The sequence below is a fragment of the Falco biarmicus genome, chromosome 4 (genome assembly GCF_023638135.1).
Source record: "Falco biarmicus isolate bFalBia1 chromosome 4, bFalBia1.pri, whole genome shotgun sequence".
Lineage (NCBI taxonomy): Eukaryota > Metazoa > Chordata > Aves > Falconiformes > Falconidae > Falco > Falco biarmicus.
The window spans coordinates 99,378,458-99,398,031 of record NC_079291.1 but is presented as its reverse complement, the minus strand read 5'-3'; the positions used below and the strand labels follow the sequence as shown (position 1 = coordinate 99,398,031).

Sequence of the window (19,574 nt, the reverse complement as noted above, 5' to 3'; positions counted from 1 at the left end):
TTAGAAAATAAACCTCCGTTGCGGAGCCGCGGCCGCTGCGGGCGGGGGGCGGGAGTGGGGCGGGCGCCGCCGGGCCGCGTTTCCGGGCCGCGGCCGGAAGTGGGGACAGAGCGTCGCCGGCGGGGCGGGGGCGGGCGCTCTGCCTGCGTGGAGGGGCACTCTATGGTGGGGAGCGGCGGGGGCGGGCGGGGTAGGGGGCTGGGGGGCCCGGCCTGGCTCGGGGGTAGCTGGGGGGGCTCCGTGGGGCGGGGGCTGCAGGGCGAGGCCTGGGGGGCTGACCTGGGTATGGAGGGGCTCCGTGGGGCGGGGGCTGTGCGGCTGTGTAGGGGCTGGCGGGGTAGGGGGCTGACCTGGGTATGGGCTGGCTGAGGGGGCTCTGGGGGACCGAGGCGGGGGCTGTGGGGCTGGCGGGGTGGGGGGCTGTCTGTGGGGGGCTCTGGGGTAGAGGTCTAATAGGGGCCTGACCGGAGGCGGCCGGCCCCTGCGCCACCCGGCCCCCATGCAGCTGCGGGACTCGCCGGCCGCCTGCCCGGCGCTGTGGCGCTGCCTGCCCTGCCCGTCGGCCGAGCTGCGCCTGGACCTGGTGCTGGCGTCGGGGCAAACGTTCCGGTGAGCAGCGCGGGGGGCGGCCCCAGCCCGCCCCGGCGGGACCTGGCCCGGCCCCGACGGCCCGTGTGCCGCAGGTGGTGGCAGAGCAGCCCGGGGGCCTGGACCGGCGTGCTGGAGGGGCGCGTCTGGACGCTGCGGCAGGAGCAGGACCGGCTCTGGTACACGCTGTACGGCGAGGAGGGGGATGAGGAGGGGGGTCCCGCCGGGGCAGCCAAGCCGGGCGATGCCGAGACGGACCAGATCCTGCGTGACTACTTCCAGCTGGACGTGGGGCTTCCAGCCCTGTACCGTGCCTGGGGGGCTGCCGACCCCCTGTTCCGCAAGGTGGCTGCTGACTTCCCAGGTGAGGTGGCCCCACGGGGGTGGCTACGGCACCCGCCCCGCGTCCCCTCACCATGTCCCGCCGGCAGGGGTGCGGGTGCTGCGGCAGGACCCCGTGGAGTGCCTCCTCTCCTTCATCTGCACCTCCAACAACCATGTCTCCCGCATCACCGGCATGATCGAGCGCCTCTGCCGCACCTTCGGCCGACGCCTCTGCCGCCTCGACGCCCGGCCCTTTCACGCCTTCCCCTCCCTCTCAGCGCTCACAGGTCCGCCATCGCCCCACCACTGCCACCATGCTGTGGCCTCACCTGTGCCCACTTGTGTCCCGCCGCTGCCCCTCCACAGGCACTGACGCTGAGGCCCGGCTGCGGGCACTGGGCTTTGGGTACCGGGCCAAGTTTGTCAGCGGGACAGCGCGGGCCGTGGCTGAAGGGCTCGGGGCTGAGGGGCTGCGCCAGCTGCGTACCGTGCCCTACGCTGAGGCCAGGAGGGTGCTGTGCACCCTGCCCGGCGTGGGCACTAAGGTGGGTGCCAGGGCGGAGGAGGACAGGGAGTGGGGCTGGTGGTGGGGGCTGATGGTGCTGCCCGGCCGCAGGTTGCTGACTGCGTCTGCCTGATGGCGCTGGACAAGGCAGAGGCCGTGCCGGTGGACACCCACGTCTGGCGCATTGCCCGGCAGCGCTACGGCATGGCGCTGGGTGGCAGGAGCCTGAGCCCCCGGGCCCACCAAGAGATCGGTGAGGATGGGGCTGGGCCCCCCTACAGGACCCATGGGGATGGTACTCCTGGAGCTGGCACTTGCCCTCTCTCTGCAGGTGACTTCTTCCGAGGGCTGTGGGGCCCCCGCGCCGGCTGGGCACAGGCAGTGAGTACCCTGCTCCTGGGCACCCGGGGCTCAGCCCTCGCCCCCAACCCCAGCCCTGTCATGCCTCCCCATGCCAGGTCCTCTTCTGTGCTGACCTCCGCAAGGGCCAGGAGCCGGCTGGCAGCCAGGATCGGGCCCCGGGGGGCCGAGGCCAGGACAGATGTGGGGACACGACCCGCTAGGGACACCCCAGGAGGGAAAGAGCCGGGGGATCCCTGTGCCTGCTCCCAGCTGGGGATGGACAGGGGTGTAGGCAGCTGCCTGTCCCCTGCCCACTGTGTGCCTGGCAGGGGCTGCTGCCCTGGCCAGTGGGGCTGGGGGTGGTCGGGGCTGTGTCCAGCCCACCCAGGGCAGAGCCAAGCCAAGCGGTGTTGGCCTCTTGCCTTTATTACAAGCAATAAAATAGAAACATCCATTTGGAAAATTCTCCTTGAGCATGCTGGGGGGGGTGTGGGGCAGTGCCAGGACAGGCATGGGGGGGAGGGAGAGGGTGTGGGAGGGGGCCCAGAACGCAGCCCTGAGCTCGGGGGGGATGGGGGGGGGTGTGCTTCCTGAGGGCTGCCCCCATGCAGGGCTCTGCTGCGAGCCTGTGGCAGGGGGCAGCCCCACACACCCATGCGAGCAGGGCAGGGTGCCCCCCACACCACCCCCCCACCTCCAGCACTGCAGGGCCCCTCACCTCACACTGTGCCCATGGGAGGGCGGCCCCCCCCCTGCCCCCCCACCCCCCAGGATGTGGCCGTGTGGGGCCACGCTCAGTCCGGTGGGAGGCGCTGAGCTCTGCTCAGGGGCAGGCACCTACAGTCCGACCCTGTGGGAAGGAGCGGGGTGAGGGCCTGGGGTCAGCCCTAGGGCTGGGGGGTCGGGGGGTGGGGGGCCAGAGCTCACCATTGCTGGTGCTCCCCATAAGCCGCTCGCCGGGGCTGGTGGGAGTCATCTGCCCGGGGCCCTCCTGGCTGGTTCCCAGCTGCAGCTTCCTCATGTGTCTCACCACCGCCGTGGCGTTGAAAGCTTGCTGCCAACCCCATGGTATCCATCACCTGGCACGAGGTGCCTGGGGGGGGGGGGGGGTCCTGCACCCCCTCAACACCCCCTGCGCCACCCTAGCACCCCACGCTCACCTTCCACTTGCTTTTTGCAAAGTTCTTCTTGATCTGCTCGCTCACCGACTGGTGGATGTTCTTGTCCAGGGCCGTGTCCCCGGCAATCCTGGGGTGGGAGGGGGGTCAGCGGGGGGGTCCCCTGCCCCACGGCTGCCATGGGGTGAGCCAGGGAGGGGGGCAGACAGCAGCAGGTGCCCCCCATACCAGGGATGCTGCAGGGCTTGCTCGCAGGTGAAGCGCTTGCCGGGGTCCTTCTCCATCAAGTGCTGGATGAAGTCCTTGGCTGGGATGGGGCACGGAACAGCTGTGAGCTCCTGTGCCAGCTGCCATGACACCATGCCGGCATCCCAGCCCCCACCACCCTGGTGGTCCCAGCTCACCGGAGTCCGAGATATCATCCCAGTAGGGCGAGTCAAACTCGTACTCAGCCTGCAGGATCTGCTCGAAGAGCTTCGCATCGTTCTCATCGTAGAAAGGGGGGTACCCGCAGAGCCTGGGGGGGTGGTAGGGAGGGGGATGCTGGCCCCAGGTGGCCAGGGGAGAGGAGGGGAGGGGGGAGAGGGCGTTGGTACATACAGGATGTAGGCGATGACCCCGATGGACCAGCAATCCACTGCCTTGCTGTAGGGCTTCTGTGCCAGCACCTCAGGGGCTGGGGGGGATGGCAGGGGTGAGGGGGGACCCCAACCCTGGGGGAAGGACCCCAACACCCAGGGTGGTGGCAGCCCGTGGCAGGAGCTCACCCACGTAGCCGGGGGTGCCACAGGCTGTGGACATGACGCTGCCGCAGCCCTCAATCTTTGACAGCCCAAAATCACTGATCATGATCTTGGAGTCCTCGTCCACGCTGTAATAGAGCAGGTTCTCGGGCTGCGCGGAGGGGGTGGTCAGGGAGGGGTGACACCGAGGTCCCCTTCCCCACCAGCACGACAGGGGGCTGTGCATGTGCATGTCCCCCACCCACTTACCTTCAGGTCACGGTGGACGATGCCCATGTCGTGCAGGTACTTGACAGCATCAAGGATCTGCCGGATCAGGGTGCTGGCATCCCGCTCGGTGTAGAAGCCCTTCTCCACGATGCGGTCGAAGAGCTCCCCCCCCGAGACCCTGCGGGGACGGGTAGTGCCAGTCAGCACAACCCCCCCGCACCACTCTGGACCCCCCCCAACGTCACTCACAGCTGCATGATGAGGTAGAGGTGGGTGCTGCTCTCATAGATGTCATCCAAGGCCACGATGTTGGGGTGCTTGATCCTGGGGGGGGGAAGCATGGGGGGCGTGAGGGGGTCTCCCAGCTGCCCCCACCCTGGCCCCCCATTGGACAGGGAGCCGCCAGGCTCGGCCCGCAGGGCGTCACGCGCCACTGGCTATTTTGGGCACTGCCAGTAACACCCGTCACCGGGTGCTGGCAGCGGGGAGCTGTGCCGGGTGCTGGGCAGGGGGTGCAGAGCAGGACCCCCCCAACCCTGGTGCTGGGACAGCCCCTACTTGTGGAGGACGGCAATCTCGTTCTCGATGCTGGTCTCCTTCCCCTCCAGCGCCTTCTTGGCGATGCACTTGATGGCCACCAGCTTCTGCGTCGCCTTCTCCTCTGCCAGGACCACCTCGGAGAAGGCCCCCCTGGGGGGGCGAGGGGTGAGCAGGGCAGGGGTGCCGCCGGCCAGAGCCACCATCGCTGTGCCACGATTGCCATGGTGACAGGCAGAAAGTTCAGCTATTTATAGGCGAAAAACGAGTGGGAGCCGCCCGCCAGGACAGCCGGACACGGCCCTGCAGGGATGGAGTGCCCGACCCCCCCGGCACGGCCACACTGTCCCCTTACCAGGCAGGGCGAGGCCGTGGCAGCGGGGGCTGAGCCATGCCAGGGATGAGCCCCCAGGTGGGTTTCGGCAGCCCCATGCCCTGTGGCACCCAGGGCGAGCAGGGCCACTCCGGCTGGGGGCACGGGGGCCACCCGAAGGCCAGGGTGCCCGGCGGGAGCCATCGGCCGCGCCCCGACGGGGCAGGTGGCGGGCAGCGTGCCTGCGCCCTGCCAGGCCCTAAGCCTTGCTGTAATTAACCGCTAATCCAGCCTAAGAGCCTTAGGGTGCTCCGGGCACCGCCAGGACCCCTGTGCCAGCCAGGGGACCCCTGCCCGGCCCCCTCGGTGCGGCAGCCGGCACCGGAGGGCTGGGGGGGCAGCGCCGGGGGCAGGCGGTCGGCGGGGCAGGTGGCACCGCAGACCCCCGCCTGCACCCCACGGCAGGTCCCTGGGGTGCCAGCCCAGCGGCGGCCCCCGCCTCGGGCCAGTGCCGGAGCTGGCACGGTTGCACACGGTGGTTTTGGCGAATCCAGCGCCACGAGTGGGTGCCAGCGGCGCGTTCCCGCCTGCAACTCACGTGCCCAGGACCTCTCGGAAGTCGTAGATGCGCCGAATGTCCTCGGTCCTCTTCTTCCAGCTGGGCCCATCCTGCCCCAGCGGCATGGTGCCCCGCGGGGGCCACCCACTCCCACCTGTGACACGAGTGGCGACAGGGTGTCAGTGTGCTGGGGGGGGACGGGGGCACTGTGGCCGCGGGGTGAGGGGCCACGGGGACAAGGGGACGTGGTCGATGGCGATGGTCGTGCGGTGATAGGGACAAGCTCCCCGCCTTTGCTCCAGCCCCACAGCCACCCACCCCCCGCCCCACGCAGTCTTGGCGTGGGGTGCCCCACGGGGGACACACGCTGGGTCCCTCCCGTTGCCCGGGCGCGGGCCGGGCGCGCCGGGGGAGGGGCAGAGGCGCACGCGTGGGCGTGTGTGAGGGTCGCCACCCACGACCCCCGCACGCGCGCCAGCCGCCACAGCCGCGCCGGGTGGGACACGCGTAGGAGCGGGGCTGCGCACCCCGCCGCCGCCGGTCGGGCTCGCGCGTGGGCACCGGCCCCGCGCGTGGGCGCGCCGCCCCCGCCCCGCCCGGCCCTTACCGACGGCGCTGCGGCGGCCCCGGCCCCGGCCCCGCGCGGAGCAGCGGCGACTCCTCCCGGCGCGGCGCCGCCGGCCAGCCCTGACGTCACGGGGAGGGGCGTGGCCAGCCCCGCCCGCCGCCAATGGAACGGCGCGGCGGGGCGCGGGGGGACACGCGTGACCGCGGGGCGCGCAGGAGGGCCGAGGGCCGCGTACCTGTGGCCGAGGCGCGAGTGGGTCCTTTGGGGACACATGTGGGGCAGGCGCCCCGCGGGCTGCAGGACAGACAGCCACCCCCCGCCCCAGCAGGACCCCAGCTCACACACACCCCGCCCCACGGCAGAGCTGTCCCCGCGCCCCGCCGTCCCCGAGGCCACCACACCAGCGCCTGCACCGGGCTGCTTTTATTGCCCACACATGTGGCAGCGGAAACCACTGGTACACAGAGAGCCCGGCCGCCCCCCCCGGCCCCTTCCCCTCCCCACCCACCCCAGCCCACGCCGTGGGGGCCGGGACCCCGCCTCAGGGGCCGTGGGGAGGGACAGGGGACGGTGGGAGCCGCCTCACAGCAGCCACCACATCCACCCCCTGCCTGGCTGATGTCACCTTCCCAGGAGAACAGGGAGAGTGCTGGGGGTACACGGGAGCAGAAGCTGCGGGCCAGGAGGGGCCATTCCCCGCAGGGAACCCCCGCACCTGCACAGGGTCCCCAGCTTGTGTCAGTGACAGTCCCATGCAGGGAGGGGACAGCAGCCGGGACCCATCACCCAGCTGGGCAGACAGAGCAGGACCAGGGTGTGCGGGGGCTGCGCCCCCTCAATCCCATGCTGGGAGGCTGCAGGCATGCCGGCACTCTGGGGGTGACTGGGCCATGGCCACCACCCCCGTAGCTGAGGTCCATGGCAGACAGGGGTCCTCAGCCCCCACTACCCATCCAGCAGCTTGAGGATGCTCTCCCGCTCCTTCAGGGTCTTCCAGGCCTGGTCCTTCTCCTTCTTGGTGGGTGTGCGCTTCTTCTGCCGGGCAGCCATGATCTTGCGGAAGGCATCCATCACCTCGTTGTCGGCCATGCGGACACGCTGCCGCAGCTCCTGCCGATGCAGCTCCTCCTTGGCCAACCTGGGGAGCGGGCACATGGGAGTGTAAGTCCCTGCACAGCAGCCCACCACCTGCACCCGTCCCAGCCTGCTCTCACCGCAGCAACTCATGCTTCTTGGCGCGGTTGTGTGCGCTCAGGGCCTTCAGCTCTGCCTGCCTCTTGCGCAACTCGGCCAGCACCTCATCCTCCGAGTCCTCAGCCGGCCGGTCCTCCGACTCCAGCAGGCCCTGGGCCACCAGTTCCTCCTTGATCCGCCCCTCCAGCGACTTGGTGTGGGGAACACTGCCAGTACAGAGAGCGGCTGCTGCCCACCACATGCCCTTTGCTCCCCACAACGCATCAGGGCTGGGAAAGCACCAGCACGTTTGGTGTACCCGCAGGCAGCACCAAGCCCTGGGCCCACCTCAGCTGCTCACCTGAAGGGCTTGTTCTGGCTGCGGGGAGATGTGCTGGCACCGTCGGCTCCTGAGTCCTTGCCGGCAATCTCAGGGATGGGGGAGTCCTCAACAGGGGAGATGATGTTCTCCTAGCGGGCAGAGCATCAGGGAAGGGTCACAGTGCCAGGCCACAGCAGTGCTGCCCCACAGGGCCACACCACAGCACAGCCCCACGGAGCCAGGCTGCCACACAGCTCCACCGAGTTCCTCACCTCCACGAGGGCCTGCAGGAGACGTTGCGTCAGGGGCCCAAAGGGACACCCATCCTCCGGCTGCTCATGCTGGGCCTCCGACTTCTTCAGGAGGGCATCAACATCTGGGAGGAAGTGGGAGGGGGGGAAAAAAAACCAACCCTAAACACACAGAGATGAGCAGCAGGGCAGGGCAGCCTCTACCCCGGGGCATGGGGCCAGCGGCCAGGGCTCGGCTCTGCCAGGCATGGGTTCTCACAGCCCCTCCAGGCAAAAGTGGGTGGGGGACAAGGGCACCTTTGGTGTCCAGCTCGGTCAGTGGCCCCAGAACGCCTTTCTTTTTGTCAGCAGCAGCTGCCGCCCGAGCACCATCCTTCTGTTCCTCCAGCAGGTCCTCCTGGGCCCAGCGCTGGGAGTAATGCTTCCCCAGCGGTGGGATCTGCAAGAGCAGGGCTCGGCACAGCTCCCAGAGCTCCCCACCTCGCCTCCCAACTTGCCAGCACTATGGCATCATCCCCAGGTGGGAACACTCGCTGTGAGGTGCTGGAAGGGCAGGGAGGAAACGAGGAGGGAGGGTTGGGGATGGGCTCAGGAGTTTTTCACCTTGTAATGCTCAGCCTCATCCTCCGGCGGCTTGAGCAGCTCCTCCAGGACTCTGACCTCCTCATTGGTGAGATCGGCACAGTATGGCTCCACTGATGCCCAAAACCTGTGAGGACGCATGAACTGTGAGGGAGAGCTGCAGGGAGCCCATGGGAGCTGACACACACATCCCTTCCCCCAGGGCACCTCTTTCCTTGGGCTGGCAGCAGTCTTCAAGCTAGGTGCTGTGAGGAAGGAGATGGAGGATCCCAACGCCCCCCAAACCCCCACACACCTGTTTGGAGCATCGTTTTTGGGAATGCGGGGCACATCAATGGGATCATCCTGGAACTCGTATTCCTGGATCTTGGGCTGAAGGTTCTTGGACTTGGGCCGGCCAGGGCCAGGCCCAGTCCCATGGCCACCTTTGCCCTCCAGCTTCTGCTTCTTGGGCTTCCCATGTTTGACAGAGGTGCCCACATCATGATCCTTGCTCAGCTTCAGGAACCGCCGGTCACCCTTCTTATCCTGCCAATCCGTCAGGATCTGGAAAAGAGTGATGCCCCATCAGGTCCCACACCCAGCGCTGGGCAGATGGACTCGAGGCAGCCCCTTGGTGGAAAGGAGCAGGACGGGGAGCCACCCTACGGCCACAGTCCCGGCACCTGGGTCTCAGCTTCCAGGACGCGGAGGCGGCGGCTGGCAGAGGAGAGCAGCGTCTCCAGCTCCAGCTGCAGCGTGTCCAGCTCCTCGATGCCGATGCCGTCGTCCTCCGAGCGGGCCAGCACAGCCGTGTACCGGGGGCACACCTTCACGTGGTCCACCGACTTGAAGTCGTGGAACTGCAGCGGGCAGTCCTTCAGCTCGCTCATGGCGGCGGGGACCGGGCACCGGGGGGGGGGGGGGCTACGGGACACCGAGGCGGGCACGGGGGGCTACAGGGGAAGCTGAGAGGAAAAGGAGCGGAGCGGGGGGTTACGGGGAGCCGGACGGGAGATCATGGGGTGCTGAGGGGAACAAGGCGCAGGGCGCTGCCCCGGAGCGCCGCGGAGGCCGCGGGACGCCGGGAGCAGCGTGGGCCGCGGGCGGGCGGCACCGCGGGGCCAGGCCGGGCCTAGGCCGCGCGCCCCTTCCGGCCCCTACTGGCGGCGGGAGCCCCGCCCCTCGCTCTCTCATTGGCGCAGCCGCGCCCTGCACCTGCGGTTCATTGGCCCGGCCCGCTCTCCATCTCCCTTCCCTAATATGGAAGCGATGACAGGACCGTACCAATCACGGCGGGGCGCGAGGGGAACCATACGGGATCCTGCCGCCGCCACGGCCACCGCCACCGCGCCCGCTTTTCAGCGCCGTCGCGTCCCTGCTCCGTGCCGCAGAGAAGCCTCGCCGCCACCGCCCAGGCTCTCGGCGAGGGGCAGAAGCCTCCCGTCGCCCCCCTCCCGCCGCAGTGGGAGGTCCCGCGCATCCCGGAACAGGTGACCAGCCACTTCCTCCTGTCGGGACCGGACCGCCGCCGCCACCATGGTAGGGCGGGGGGGGCCGGGCCGGGCCGGGCCGGGGGGCGGCGGAGAGGGATGAGGGGGCCGGGGATGGCGGGGGGCTGCAGATCGGGGGCGGGCCGCGGGCTGACGCCGCCCTGTCCCCGCAGACCGCCACGCTGCGCCCGTACCTGAACGCGGTGCGCGCCACGCTGCAGGCCGCGCTGTGCCTGGAGAACTTCTCCTCGCAGGTGGTGGAGCGGCACAACAAGCCCGAGGTGGAAGTCAGGTACGGGGGGGGAGGCGGGGCGCCGGTGGAGCCCTGCTCCGGCAGGGCTGCCTACCCTGGGGGCTGTTGGCCGGTCCCTGCCCGTTTGCTGGGCAGCCCGGACGCAGCGGGGCAGGCCTCTGCACCCACCGGCCGCTGCCCCTTAGTCACGGGGCTAATGCCCGCAGGGAGCCGAGGGATTTCGGATCTAGCTTGTGACGGAGCGGGGATCTGCCTCGAAGGATGGACGCCTCAAGGAGGCAGAAAGCATGTTGTAGCAGCATGAAGCAAAACCTCCGCATCTCTGTGATCCCTGCGGCTCCCCACTTGTGTGCTCCCCATCCCTGTTCCTGACAAGTAAATCCTTCTGAGTCAGTCCTGCCCTTCCTCTGCTTGCAGGAGCAGCAAAGAGTTGCTGTTGCAGCCAGTGATCATCAGCAGGAACGAGAAAGAGAAGGTCCTCATCGAGGGCTCTATTAACTCTGTGCGTGTCAGCATTGCAGTGAAACAGGTGAGGTGGAGGGCACGGGCAGCGGGTGGGCAGCTCATGCCTGGCACAGGTGAAGCCTCACTTCCCTTTCTTCTCCCCAGGCTGACGAGATCGAGAAGATCTTGTGCCACAAATTCATGCGCTTCATGATGATGAGGGCTGAGAACTTCTTCATCCTGCGCAGGAAGCCCGTGGAGGTGAGGTGGCAGGGAGGGAGCAGGGCAGATCCTGGCTCTGCTCCTGGCATCGAGGTTGGGGGGTCCCCACTGCTGGACTGGGATGTAGGATTGCGTGGTCAGTGGCCTTGGTGCTCATCCCCAGGGTGCTTCTCTCTTCCCCAGGGCTACGACATCAGCTTCTTGATCACAAACTTCCACACAGAGCAGATGTACAAGCATAAGCTGGTGGACTTTGTCATCCACTTCATGGAGGAGATCGACAAGGAGATCAGCGAGATGAAGCTCTCTGTCAATGCCAGGGCCCGCATCGTGGCAGAGGAGTTTCTTAAGAATGTGAGGCTCTGAAACAGAAGAAGGCGGGTTCCTCATTTTGGGACTGGGGTGTGGGGCTCAAACCCAACATGGCCCTTGTCCCCAGAGCCCTCTCCATCCCATCTTTGGGGATGGTGGTGACATTCTGCCCAAGGAACCTCTTGGGCATGCTGGGGAGGATGCCCAGGGGTGCTCATACCCTTTTGCTCGTGAAGTGCCAGCTTTTGAGACCCCCAGACAGCACTTGGGGGTGGACAGCAGCCATGGGGAGCACTGCCCTTCCGGTGGCTGCTGCGACAGGCTGTGCAGTGCCCAGGCGAGGCAGCAGGAGAAGCTGAGTGGGGCTCTCCGTGAGCAGTGGCCTCTCTCCCTGTCACCAGGGAGGGTGGTGAGGGCTGGAGAAGTGCCCGTGGGCAGGGACTGATGGCCACGCATCTTCTTCTCTTGTCTTTCAGTTTTAGGCCGTGGTGCAGGACCCCGTGGCTCCCCGACGCTTGTGCCCGCCAGGCACTGTGCCTGCGCCTGCTCCCGCTCCCCCCGCTGAGGACAGCCGGGCCGGGCCCCGCCTGTCCCCCGCCGGGCCGGGCGGCCGAACTGGGAGCAGCCCCCGCTTGCGGCAGAGCGGCTCCGGTCGCTGCCCTTGTCTCGTCTCGTTTTTTAAACGGTCTCGTTTGCTGTAACCGTCGCCTCCGCCTTCTTCATCCCGCTGTAACGGCGGGACCCGCGGCACCAGGGGGGCGGGGCCGGGCGCCATGGCAACGGCAAACAGCGCGGGGGCGGGGGGGCAGCCCCGACGGTGCGGGCAGGGCTGGGGCGGGGCGTGACGGGTGTCTGTGGGTACGGAAGGGTTTGAAAGGGGGCTTGGGGGGGGTCTCCAGGTGTGGGCACAAAAGGGTTTGTCGGGGGGGTTCTGGGGTTCGAGTGGGGAGCTGGGGTGGGGGTGGGGCGCGGGCACGGCGGGGCTGCACCCGTGGCACTGGGGGTCTGGTGTTTGTTCCCCCCTTTGGAGCAGTGGAGCCAGTGCAGTGGTTGCCATAGCAGTGCTGGTATTGGGGGGGCTGCATTCTGCACTGGACCCTCACCTCAGCTCCCAGCAGGGTGAGGAACAGGGAACTCACTTGGTGCCCGGGGGAGGCAGAGTCACCCTGGGTTCCCCCTCACCCTCAGGCTGCCGTGGGACCATGCCACAGAGAGAGCAGCCCCGGGCACGCCGCGCCCATGGCTGGGGTCAGCGCTCAGCTAGGGGGGCTGTTGCTGGAGCAGAAGACATCCCGGCTGTCCCCTGGCCTGCCAGGCTGGGCACAAGGGCACAGCAGGGCATCTCAGGGCCTGTGCAGTGCAGCCGGGACACCAGCATGAAGCTTGGCAGGCCAGCGAAGGCCATGTCGGGGACCACCAGCTCGGTTAGGCAGAGGCAGGCAGGTAGGCACGTGCTCCCCCTCCCTGCCCACCCTGTGGGGCTGGGAACCTGGGGTCAGCGGGCTCAGCCAGGGCTGGCGTCACGGACTGGCCTCACAGGGCAGGCAACAGCCACCACCACTGGCCACCGTAGCTGCCACCACCCCTTGCTCAACCCTGATCAGTTCAAGAGGGCCAGGCTGCGCGTGGAGAGGGCCATCAAGGTGAGGGGCCTGATTTCACACCCCCCAAGATGCCATGCACTTACATTTATTGCATTTGTGGCTCAGGTGTAAGAGCTGAGCTGGAGGGACCAGGGGTGGGCAGGCTGAGCTCTCTGGTCTCTCCCCAGGAGAAGAAGATCTTCACAGTGCAGGGCCCGTACCCCGTCATGCGCAGCCTGCTGCGGGCCCGGGGCTGGGTAGAGAGGAAGCTCCCCAGCACGGGCAGGGTGGGCAGCTGCCCAGAGCAGCAGCATGGCAGCCAGGAGAGGCGGCTGCAGGAGGAGGATGAAGGCAGTGATGGTGCTGAGCAGGGGGAGGCAGTGCTGGACCTGCAGCTGGGGTCACCATGCCATGAGGCACAGCCTTTGCTGGGGACCCCAGGGCCCCTGAGCTTCTCATGGCCACCCAATGAGGAGGAGGAAGAGGAGGAGGAAGAGCAGTGGGATGAGGACCCTGATGGCATCCATGACCTCATGGTTAGCTGAGCTCTGCTGCAGCCCCCAGCACCCTTCCTCTGGGACCCCCTGGCGCAGGGGGTGAGGGTGGGATGGAGGCTCTGTGCCTCACCCCAGCTCCCTCCCTCCCACAGTCCTGCCTGGTGCGGGACCAGGTGCCGAACTTCATCTGGACCAGCCGCTGCAGCACTGACTGCCGGCTGCTGCGGCAGGACCAGGTGGTGAACCACTACGCTGGGGTAGGCGCCTTCACCACCAAGGTGAGAGCCTGGAGCCCCTGGGGAGGGGGATGCAATAGGGCTGGTGGGGTCCAGCGGGGGCTGCTACCTTTCTCCAAACAGGAGGGGCTGTGTCAAAACCTGCGAAACCTGCCCTGGTTCGACCAAGCTGACCCTGACACCTTCTTCCCCCGGTGCTACCGGCTGGGGGCTGCAGATGAGCGGCAAGCCTTCATCGGTGAGCTTGGGGCTGGCACAGCCCCCCAGGGCTGTTGCCCTCCTGTCCCCCCACCCCATGCTCCTGGTCCCCCTGTGTCCTGTGCAGGACTGGGGTGGGATGATGCCCCCCTACCTTGCAGAGGATTTCCGCTTGACAGCAGCTCGCAGCCTGCTCAGAGTGGCCCTGGAGAGGGCTGGGGATGTGCCGGAGGGGACAGAGCAGCCCCTGAAAGCTGGCGAGGGGCCAGGTGAGTGTGTGGAGCTGCACCTGAGGGGAACAATGGGGAGTTCAGGGTCAAGGACATGTCTAGGGGCTGACCTTCTGCTTGGGGCTGTGGCTTGGGACTCCCCCTGCACCCTGAGGCCAGCCAACCTTACTGGTGCTCTGCCTCACCCCCCACCCATCCCCATGCACCCACAACCACCCATCTCCATGGTAAGGCTCTGTGCTTTGGCCCTGAGGGTGGCACAGCAGGTCGCCAGGAGCCATGTCTCTCACCCCGTACCATCCACAGCAGGTTCGGGGTCCCTCCTGCCCCCCCAGCTGGTGGAGGAGGCCCTGCAGGTCTGCAGGCAGCACCTGGCCAGCCTGGGGCACCAGGACATCGACTGGGACCCCTCAGCTCCCCGCATGACGGACGCCGACTGGGACCGCTTCCTGCGGGACTACTACCACGTGGTGCAGTGAGTGCTGAGCAGGATGGGGGGGACAGTGTGGTGGCACCAGCGCTGAGCCCCCCATGCCCCCCCGCAGCTTGGGGGCCAGGCTGGTGCTGAGTGAGGCGCAGCGGGAGCAGTGCCGGGCCCTGCTGTGCTGCCTGGCAGAGCAACTGCCCCAGTTTGGCATGGAGGGTGACCGCAACGTCTGGATCCTCAAGCCTGGTGCCAAATCCTGCGGCAGAGGTAAGGCCAGGAGGAGCTGGGGGTGGGGCACAGGCTCCCTTCTAAGTGCAGGGCCCCCACCGTCACCATGTCCCCAGGCATCGTCTGCACAGCACGGCTGGAGGAGGTGCTGGAGCTGGCGGGGGGCTGCAGAGCACCCTCAGCACGGGTGGGTAGCTGGGTGGTGCAGAAGTACGTGGAGCGGCTGCTGCTCATCTTCGGCACCAAATTCGACATCCGGCAATGGTTCCTGGTGACCAACTGGAACCCACTGACTGTCTGGTTCTACCGAGAGAGCTACCTGCGCTTCTGTTCCCAGCCCTTCTCCCTGCGCCGCCTGGACCCGTGAGTGCCCCCTGCCCTGGCACCCACACCCCAGTGCCCTGGTACCCCACTGACACAGCCCCGCTCTCCCCACCCCAGCGCCCGGCACCTCTGCAATGTCTCCATCCAGAAGCAGTTCAAGTCAGTGCGGAGCCAGCACCCCCAGCTGCCCCCTGACCGGATCTGGTCCAGCCGGCAGTTCCAGGCATACTTGGCACAGGTTGGGCAGGCAGATGTCTGGCACCAGGTGATGGTGCCCGGCATGAAGGCGGCAGTGGTGGGCACCCTGCGCAGCACCCGAGACCTCGTACGGTCCCGCAAGGGCAGCTTCGAGCTCTATGGGGCTGACTTTGCCTTTGGGGAAGATTACCAGCCTTGGCTGCTGGAGATCAACGTCAGCCCCACCATGGCCCCCTCCTCAGTCGTGACCAGCCGACTCTGCGCCAATGTCCAGCGGGACACGCTGCGCGTGGTGCTTGACCGCAAGGACAACCCCACCTGCCCCACTGGGGCCTTTGAGCTGATCTACAAGGAGGTAGGCTGGGGAGGGCTGGGGGGCAGGCCTCTTGCAGGCACAGAGCCCCCACTCCCACCCATGTCCCCCCACAGGCGGTCATGCCCAGGCCTCTGGCCGTGGGGCTGAAGCTGACGGTGGAAGGTCACTCTCTGAGGAAGCCCCAATCCCAAGGCAAGCCCCCCACTGCTGCACCTGCTGCCCACCAGCCCATCGTGCCCCCCAGCCCCTGGGGCAGAGCCAGCCAGGTTCCCCACCCAGCAGCAGCGTGGGAGAAGCTGGTTCCCCTGGGGCGATGGAACCGCCGCTGCCCCACTGGCTCTGCCCGCCCAGCACCCCTGCAGTCCCCACGCTGCTGCGCCGGGAGCTGCTGCAGCTCAGCTGCCTGCTCGGGCCACCCCAGGCAGCTCTGCTGCAGCTCAAGTGTCCATCCCCTGGCCAGGGTCCCCATCCCACCACCCCGGGGAGCCCCCAGCCAGCTCCTGGGGACCCACAGGCCAGCTCCCCTCCTCCCCTCCCGCCGGGGTATGACACCCACCCAAGCTGGCACCTGGCATCTGGACCCCGTGCCACCCAAGCCCTGCTGCAGGGAGGGGGCGTGCAGCAGCTCCCAGGGGGGACACAGAAGAGCTGTGACACTGAAGGCCATCCAGGAGCGCACCACACAGCGCCCTGTGCCTCACAGCTGGAGCAGTGCAGCAGCACCAGCTCGCCCCCACCTCAGCCAGACCCCATCGCTGGGTCGGGGCACACAGCCCACCCTCCGTGGGGGCTGCAATAAACGTCTGTGACATTGAATCTGGGTCTGCCCCTCCTTGCGTGGCAGGGCACAGCTGGGGCTGCACCGTGCCAGGGCTGTGGGCAGGAACTGGGGCTGCTGGTGGCAGAGAGCAGGCAGGAACCGGTGCCTCCGCTCCCGCCTGCCTGCGGTTGTGCCTGCCAGACAGAGCCAAGCCCCAGCAGTGGTGATACGGCTGTGCCCCAGCACTGGGAACCAGGTCAGGCACAGGGGGGTGGTGGCAGCACTGCTGTCGCTGGCTCTGCTTGGAGGGGCTGGTGCCCCCAGCGATGCCGTGGGGACAGGGGCAATGTGTCCCTTGTGTGCCAAGGAAAGAAACGGGCGCTGAGCCACAGTGGTGGCAGGTGGGGCTTTAATGGGGTAGCACAGAGAAGCAGGGTGGGGATGGGGTTCCCCTGCAGGTGCTAGGGCTCCTGATGCCCAGGCAGCCCCAGGCGGCGCAGGGTGCGCAGGAATGGGGGTGGCGGAGGGGCACAGAGCGGGCCCTGGGGCAGTGCCAGCTGCTGCAGGTGCAGGTGGAGTGGAAGGCGGCGGAGCTGCTGCAGGGACAGCCCCAGCCGGTGCAGCAGCTCCTCGTCCAGCACCTGCAGCAGGGCAGGAGGCAGCTCAGCGGGGTCCCCGGGGGTCGTGCTGAGCCCCCCCCAGCACCCACCCTGGCCACGTACCTGTGTGTGGGGCGGAGCGGCTGTGGGGGGCAGGAGGAAGGGCACCCCCAGCACCCTGCCCACACGGGACGAGTGCTCATGGTCGCCCAGCGCTGGACACAGCAGCAGCGTCAGGTGCACCTGGAGCTGCTCCGGGAAGGCTGGGGAGGCATGGAGGGGGCAGTGCGGTGGGATCATGCCGGTGGTGGGGTTGCAGGTGGTGGGTGTTGGGTGGTCACTCACCTGTCTTGGGCTGGAGCTGGAGGAGGGCACAGCCCCCCGCGGTGCCCAGCACCCGGTAGCGGGTCAGGGTGCTCTTCACCTCCTTCCTGGCCAGGCTGCGGCGCCCTGGGGCCGGCACTGGCACCACCTGCGGCAGCACAGGCCTCAGCACCCCGCGGGGCACCCCCCCAGGCTACCCCCCAGCACCCCCTTACCACGGCGGTGTCACCCTGCTGCTGCCAGCACAGCCCGGTGCGGATCTCGCCCTCCACCTCTGCTGGGACTCCCACGGTGACAGCACTGCGGGGAGGAGGGGAGGGGGGGTGAGGAGGGGATGGGTCCCACTGCCCTGGCACGGCGGGGTCCCGGGGACTCACCGGTACGTGGCAGGGTACTGGCCCCTCCGGCGGGCGTCAGTAAAGAACTGCTGGAGCTGCTCAGTGGTGCGGTGGCAGCTGGACAGGAGGACAAGGCCAGAACACTCCCTGCAGGATATGGGAGCTTTGAGGCCTGGGGGAGGGGCAGGCACCCCCTGACCCCCGCAGCACCCCTCAGCCCTACCTGGCGGGAGCCTTCACCACGTGGAGCTCAGCGTGGAGGCCCAGGCGCCGTCGCAGCGCCGGCAGCAGTGCCGCCAGGCTCAGCTCCCCAGGGCACCCTGCAGAGGGGGGTCAGTGCCTGCTGGGCCCCCCCCGCCTGGCCCCTCATATCCCACACTCACCCAGGACGGGCAGGCCAGGGGGCTTGCTCAGCGCCAGCAGGGTTCCTGGTGAGGGGACATCTGGTCAGGGTGCAGCCCCCCCTGCTGCTGCCCCCTCCAGCGTGTCCTGTCCCCCCCCACACCCCCGGTACCTTCCCGGTGCACCACGGCGTCCTCCAGCAGCCCCAGCGTCCCCTCGGCACCCAGCGGCCGCCCCCACCTGCGGCGAGTGCAGTGGGCTGTGGGGGCACGGGTGGCGTGGGACCCTCCCCCAGCCACCTACCCGCGTGGGACATCCCCCCTCCCCCAAGGCTACCTACCCTGTTCCCCACCCTGTGCGTCCCCACTGCCCTACACGTGTCCCCAGATCTGGCCCCCCCCGTGCACCCCTGCAGCTGTCACCGCACCCTCATGCTCCCCCAGACCCCCCAGCTCACGCACGCGCGCCCCACGCCTGTTCCCCTCCCCCACGCATCCCATAACCTCCCTGGCCCCACACGTGCACAACCCCGCAAGCCGCCCGCACCCACGCGTCTGCGTGCCCACGCGCACCCCGGGACGTGCGCCCCGTATGCACACGCGTGCGCGCCCCCGCGGCCCCACGAACGCGCGCCCCCGCGTGCCGCCACCCCAACCCCCCCCCCGCCTCCTCGCGCCCCACGCGCGCGCTCCCACGCCCCGCTGACCCCGCGGCGCGCGCCCCCTGTCCCGCGCGCGCCAGCACGCGCCCAGCCGTGCCCCCGCCCGCCATGGCGGCGCTGCGCCTGCGCGCAGGCGGCACCAAGGGGGGAGCCGGCCGCCGCGGCCATAGAGCCGGGCCTCCGGGAGCGCAGAGCGGCCACCCAGGCTTTCAGAGCCGGCGGTCGCGACCATAGATAGGCGGAAGTGTAGGCAGAGCGTCCCGCTAGCAGGTGGGGTGCGGCGCCCGCGGCGGACCGGGCCGGCGGGGAGGGGGCCCCGGGGGTGTCACCTGCGTGGGTGCCCGGGAGCCTGCCCCGGGGGGTCGGGCGGGCGCAGGGCAGTCACGGGAAGGGAGTTCCGCGGCTGTCACGGTGGTCTGTCACTGCGGGAGGGGAGGCCCGGGGAGGCTCCCCGGGGGGCTTCAGCTTGCGGCTGCAGGCGGGCCTCCCGCAGGGAACGTCGGGGGAGGCCTGCTCTCGCCTCACGTTGTGCCTCCCCAGGATACTGCCATGGCCTCCCGCGGGGGTCCCCGCGCTGCCGGCACCGATGGCAGCGACTTCCAGCACCGTGAGCGCGTGGCCTCTCACTACCAGATGAGGTAGGTGTCCCGCCACTGCGGGGCCCCCGCGGCCTCCCCCAGGGCTCCAAGGATGGCCCGCGTTCCCCCCCAACAGGCCCTGACAGCCCTGTGCTCTTTCCGCAGCGTGGCCCTCAAGACAGAGATCAAGAAACTGATCTACACGCATGTGGGCATCTGGCTGCTGCTGCTGGCCCAGATGTGTGTAGGGCACCTCAAGCTGCTGCCCCACGACCAGGTGGCCATGCCCTACCAGTGGGAGTACCCCTACCTGCTCAGCATCCTGCCCTCCCTCCTGGGCCTCCTGTCCTTCCCCCGAAACAACATCAGCTACCTGGTACTCTCCATGATCAGCACCGGCCTCTTCTCTGTGGCTCCTCTCATCTACGGGGCCATGGAGATGTTCCCCATGGCGCAGCAGCTCTACCGTCATGGCAAAGCTTACCGCTTCATCTTCGGCTTCTCAGCTGTCTCTGTCATGTACCTGGTGGTGGTGGTGGCTGCCCAGGTGCATGGCTGGCAGCTCTACTACAGCAAGAAGCTGCTGGACTCCTGGTTTACCAGCACGCAGGAGAAGAAGAAGAAATGAGCGGGGATGGGTGGGCTCCATGAGGGCTGGAGCTCTGCAGCCGGGCCCTGTGGGGCAGCGCTGGCGCAGCTCTGGTGAGGGTCTCCGGGGACCAACGTGTGTGTCTGAGCCACGCCACGGCACCGGGCTCGCATGCCGGGGGGGGGGAGACCCCGGGGCTGAGGTGGCTCCCGGGCCGTGGAAGGTCCCTGGGGTGCGGTGCCCCTTCCTCCGTGTCTTGCTCTGTGTAAATAAAGCATGCCCCGCGCCCCCACGCGTGTCCGCGCCGC

At 68.6% G+C, this 19,574-nt stretch overlaps 7 protein-coding genes across 16 annotated transcripts; 4 read left to right on the top strand and 3 right to left on the bottom strand.

Moving 5' to 3' along the window:
* Positions 1-17: 17 nt before the first annotated feature.
* Positions 18-2,353, top strand: OGG1 (8-oxoguanine DNA glycosylase). 5 transcript variants are annotated; one of them, XM_056333936.1, is made up of 8 exons: positions 103-165; positions 471-609; positions 684-952; positions 1,020-1,199; positions 1,279-1,457; positions 1,529-1,670; positions 1,749-1,798; positions 1,876-2,213. In XM_056333936.1, the coding sequence occupies exons 2-8, from the start codon at positions 500-502 to the stop codon at positions 1,978-1,980; spliced, it is 1,035 nt and encodes a 344-aa protein (XP_056189911.1). In that variant the 5' UTR covers positions 103-165; positions 471-499; the 3' UTR covers positions 1,981-2,213. The 5 variants fall into 5 exon arrangements, with proteins under 5 accessions (XP_056189912.1, XP_056189910.1, XP_056189913.1 ...); XM_056333937.1 differs by having other exon boundaries at positions 18-165; positions 506-609; positions 1,749-2,353; XM_056333935.1 differs by lacking the exon at positions 1,529-1,670 and having other exon boundaries at positions 100-165; positions 1,876-2,353.
* Positions 2,354-2,472: 119 nt separating this feature from the next.
* CAMK1 (calcium/calmodulin dependent protein kinase I) lies at positions 2,473-6,095 on the bottom strand. 2 transcript variants are annotated; one of them, XM_056333940.1, is made up of 12 exons: positions 5,847-6,095; positions 5,279-5,393; positions 4,389-4,575; positions 4,080-4,154; positions 3,870-4,008; positions 3,645-3,771; positions 3,478-3,553; positions 3,282-3,394; positions 3,106-3,184; positions 2,920-3,007; positions 2,687-2,813; positions 2,473-2,609 (listed from the first exon to the last, which is right to left on the bottom strand). In XM_056333940.1, the coding sequence occupies exons 1-12, from the start codon at positions 6,078-6,080 to the stop codon at positions 2,554-2,556; spliced, it is 1,416 nt and encodes a 471-aa protein (XP_056189915.1). In that variant the 5' UTR covers positions 6,081-6,095; the 3' UTR covers positions 2,473-2,553. The 2 variants fall into 2 exon arrangements, with proteins under 2 accessions (XP_056189915.1, XP_056189916.1); XM_056333941.1 differs by having other exon boundaries at positions 4,389-4,520; positions 5,847-5,941.
* Positions 6,096-6,300: 205 nt separating this feature from the next.
* Positions 6,301-9,292, bottom strand: TADA3 (transcriptional adaptor 3). The gene is made up of 8 exons (XM_056333942.1): positions 8,801-9,292; positions 8,431-8,681; positions 8,157-8,262; positions 7,851-7,992; positions 7,575-7,678; positions 7,342-7,451; positions 7,022-7,207; positions 6,301-6,945 (listed from the first exon to the last, which is right to left on the bottom strand). Exons 1-8 carry the CDS (start codon positions 9,005-9,007, stop codon positions 6,753-6,755), a joined length of 1,299 nt encoding a protein of 432 aa, XP_056189917.1. The 5' UTR covers positions 9,008-9,292; the 3' UTR covers positions 6,301-6,752.
* Positions 9,293-9,498: 206 nt separating this feature from the next.
* ARPC4 (actin related protein 2/3 complex subunit 4) lies at positions 9,499-11,539 on the top strand. Its single transcript, XM_056333950.1, has 6 exons — positions 9,499-9,656; positions 9,781-9,899; positions 10,278-10,389; positions 10,470-10,565; positions 10,710-10,880; positions 11,315-11,539. The coding sequence occupies exons 1-6, from the start codon at positions 9,654-9,656 to the stop codon at positions 11,318-11,320; spliced, it is 507 nt and encodes a 168-aa protein (XP_056189925.1). The 5' UTR covers positions 9,499-9,653; the 3' UTR covers positions 11,321-11,539.
* A 270-nt stretch (positions 11,540-11,809) lies between these two features.
* Positions 11,810-15,891, top strand: TTLL3 (tubulin tyrosine ligase like 3). 2 transcript variants are annotated; one of them, XM_056333923.1, is made up of 11 exons: positions 11,810-12,281; positions 12,378-12,481; positions 12,610-12,957; positions 13,071-13,196; positions 13,278-13,392; positions 13,514-13,621; positions 13,892-14,057; positions 14,128-14,276; positions 14,354-14,600; positions 14,679-15,114; positions 15,189-15,891. In XM_056333923.1, the coding sequence occupies exons 1-11, from the start codon at positions 12,041-12,043 to the stop codon at positions 15,882-15,884; spliced, it is 2,736 nt and encodes a 911-aa protein (XP_056189898.1). In that variant the 5' UTR covers positions 11,810-12,040; the 3' UTR covers positions 15,885-15,891. The 2 variants fall into 2 exon arrangements, with proteins under 2 accessions (XP_056189898.1, XP_056189897.1); XM_056333922.1 differs by having other exon boundaries at positions 13,889-14,057.
* Positions 15,892-16,227: 336 nt separating this feature from the next.
* Positions 16,228-18,331, bottom strand: RPUSD3 (RNA pseudouridine synthase D3). 3 transcript variants are annotated; one of them, XM_056333944.1, is made up of 9 exons: positions 18,145-18,331; positions 17,611-17,697; positions 17,480-17,524; positions 17,320-17,416; positions 17,136-17,243; positions 16,974-17,058; positions 16,780-16,906; positions 16,558-16,697; positions 16,228-16,476 (listed from the first exon to the last, which is right to left on the bottom strand). In XM_056333944.1, exons 1-9 carry the CDS (start codon positions 18,329-18,331, stop codon positions 16,297-16,299), a joined length of 1,056 nt encoding a protein of 351 aa, XP_056189919.1. In that variant the 3' UTR covers positions 16,228-16,296. The 3 variants fall into 3 exon arrangements, with proteins under 3 accessions (XP_056189919.1, XP_056189920.1, XP_056189921.1); XM_056333945.1 differs by having other exon boundaries at positions 16,977-17,058; XM_056333946.1 differs by having other exon boundaries at positions 17,611-17,678; positions 18,145-18,224.
* On the top strand, positions 18,251-19,553 carry JAGN1 (jagunal homolog 1). Of its 2 annotated transcripts, none has more exons than XM_056333947.1 (3): positions 18,251-18,369; positions 18,640-18,737; positions 18,843-19,553. In XM_056333947.1, exons 2-3 carry the CDS (start codon positions 18,649-18,651, stop codon positions 19,303-19,305), a joined length of 552 nt encoding a protein of 183 aa, XP_056189922.1. In that variant the 5' UTR covers positions 18,251-18,369; positions 18,640-18,648; the 3' UTR covers positions 19,306-19,553. The 2 variants fall into 2 exon arrangements, with proteins under 2 accessions (XP_056189922.1, XP_056189924.1); XM_056333949.1 differs by lacking the exon at positions 18,251-18,369 and adding an exon at positions 18,414-18,432.
* Positions 19,554-19,574: the final 21 nt, after the last annotated feature.

What these genes read in the sequence shown, in the direction of transcription:
- OGG1 (XM_056333934.1), top strand. Translation starts at nt 500, where the DNA reads ATGCAGCTGCGGGACTCGCCGGCCGCCTGCCCGGCGCTGTGGCGCTGC. An exon ending in GCGTCGGGGCAAACGTTCCG is followed by an intron (nt 610 to 683) that starts GTGAGCAGCGCG and finishes CGTGTGCCGCAG; the next exon opens with GTGGTGGCAGAGCAGCCCGG. An exon ending in CTCCCTCTCAGCGCTCACAG is followed by an intron (nt 1,200 to 1,278) that starts GTCCGCCATCGC and finishes GCCCCTCCACAG; the next exon opens with GCACTGACGCTGAGGCCCGG.
- CAMK1 (XM_056333940.1), bottom strand. Translation starts at nt 6,080, where the DNA reads ATGTGTCCCCAAAGGACCCACTCGCGCCTCGGCCACAGGTACGCGGCC. An exon ending in GAGATTGCCGTCCTCCACAA is followed by an intron (nt 4,155 to 4,388) that starts GTAGGGGCTGTC and finishes TCCCCCCCCCAG; the next exon opens with GATCAAGCACCCCAACATCG. An exon ending in GGATGATATCTCGGACTCCG is followed by an intron (nt 3,185 to 3,281) that starts GTGAGCTGGGAC and finishes GCCCCATCCCAG; the next exon opens with CCAAGGACTTCATCCAGCAC.
- TADA3 (XM_056333942.1), bottom strand. Translation starts at nt 9,007, where the DNA reads ATGAGCGAGCTGAAGGACTGCCCGCTGCAGTTCCACGACTTCAAGTCG. An exon ending in AAAAACGATGCTCCAAACAG is followed by an intron (nt 8,263 to 8,430) that starts GTGTGTGGGGGT and finishes GCGTCCTCACAG; the next exon opens with GTTTTGGGCATCAGTGGAGC. An exon ending in ATGAGGCTGAGCATTACAAG is followed by an intron (nt 7,993 to 8,156) that starts GTGAAAAACTCC and finishes CTGCTCTTGCAG; the next exon opens with ATCCCACCGCTGGGGAAGCA.
- ARPC4 (XM_056333950.1), top strand. An exon ending in TCAGCATTGCAGTGAAACAG is followed by an intron (nt 10,390 to 10,469) that starts GTGAGGTGGAGG and finishes TCTTCTCCCCAG; the next exon opens with GCTGACGAGATCGAGAAGAT. An exon ending in TGCGCAGGAAGCCCGTGGAG is followed by an intron (nt 10,566 to 10,709) that starts GTGAGGTGGCAG and finishes TCTCTTCCCCAG; the next exon opens with GGCTACGACATCAGCTTCTT.
- TTLL3 (XM_056333922.1), top strand. Translation starts at nt 12,041, where the DNA reads ATGCCACAGAGAGAGCAGCCCCGGGCACGCCGCGCCCATGGCTGGGGT. An exon ending in ATGGCATCCATGACCTCATG is followed by an intron (nt 12,958 to 13,070) that starts GTTAGCTGAGCT and finishes TCCCTCCCACAG; the next exon opens with TCCTGCCTGGTGCGGGACCA. An exon ending in TGCCAAATCCTGCGGCAGAG is followed by an intron (nt 14,277 to 14,353) that starts GTAAGGCCAGGA and finishes CCATGTCCCCAG; the next exon opens with GCATCGTCTGCACAGCACGG.
- RPUSD3 (XM_056333944.1), bottom strand. Translation starts at nt 18,331, where the DNA reads ATGGTCGCGACCGCCGGCTCTGAAAGCCTGGGTGGCCGCTCTGCGCTC. An exon ending in CAGGGGGCGCGCGCCGCGGG is followed by an intron (nt 17,698 to 18,144) that starts GTCAGCGGGGCG and finishes GTGCCCCCACAG; the next exon opens with CCCACTGCACTCGCCGCAGG. An exon ending in AGCAGGGTGACACCGCCGTG is followed by an intron (nt 16,907 to 16,973) that starts GTAAGGGGGTGC and finishes GTGCTGCCGCAG; the next exon opens with GTGGTGCCAGTGCCGGCCCC.
- JAGN1 (XM_056333947.1), top strand. Translation starts at nt 18,649, where the DNA reads ATGGCCTCCCGCGGGGGTCCCCGCGCTGCCGGCACCGATGGCAGCGAC. An exon ending in GCCTCTCACTACCAGATGAG is followed by an intron (nt 18,738 to 18,842) that starts GTAGGTGTCCCG and finishes CTCTTTCCGCAG; the next exon opens with CGTGGCCCTCAAGACAGAGA.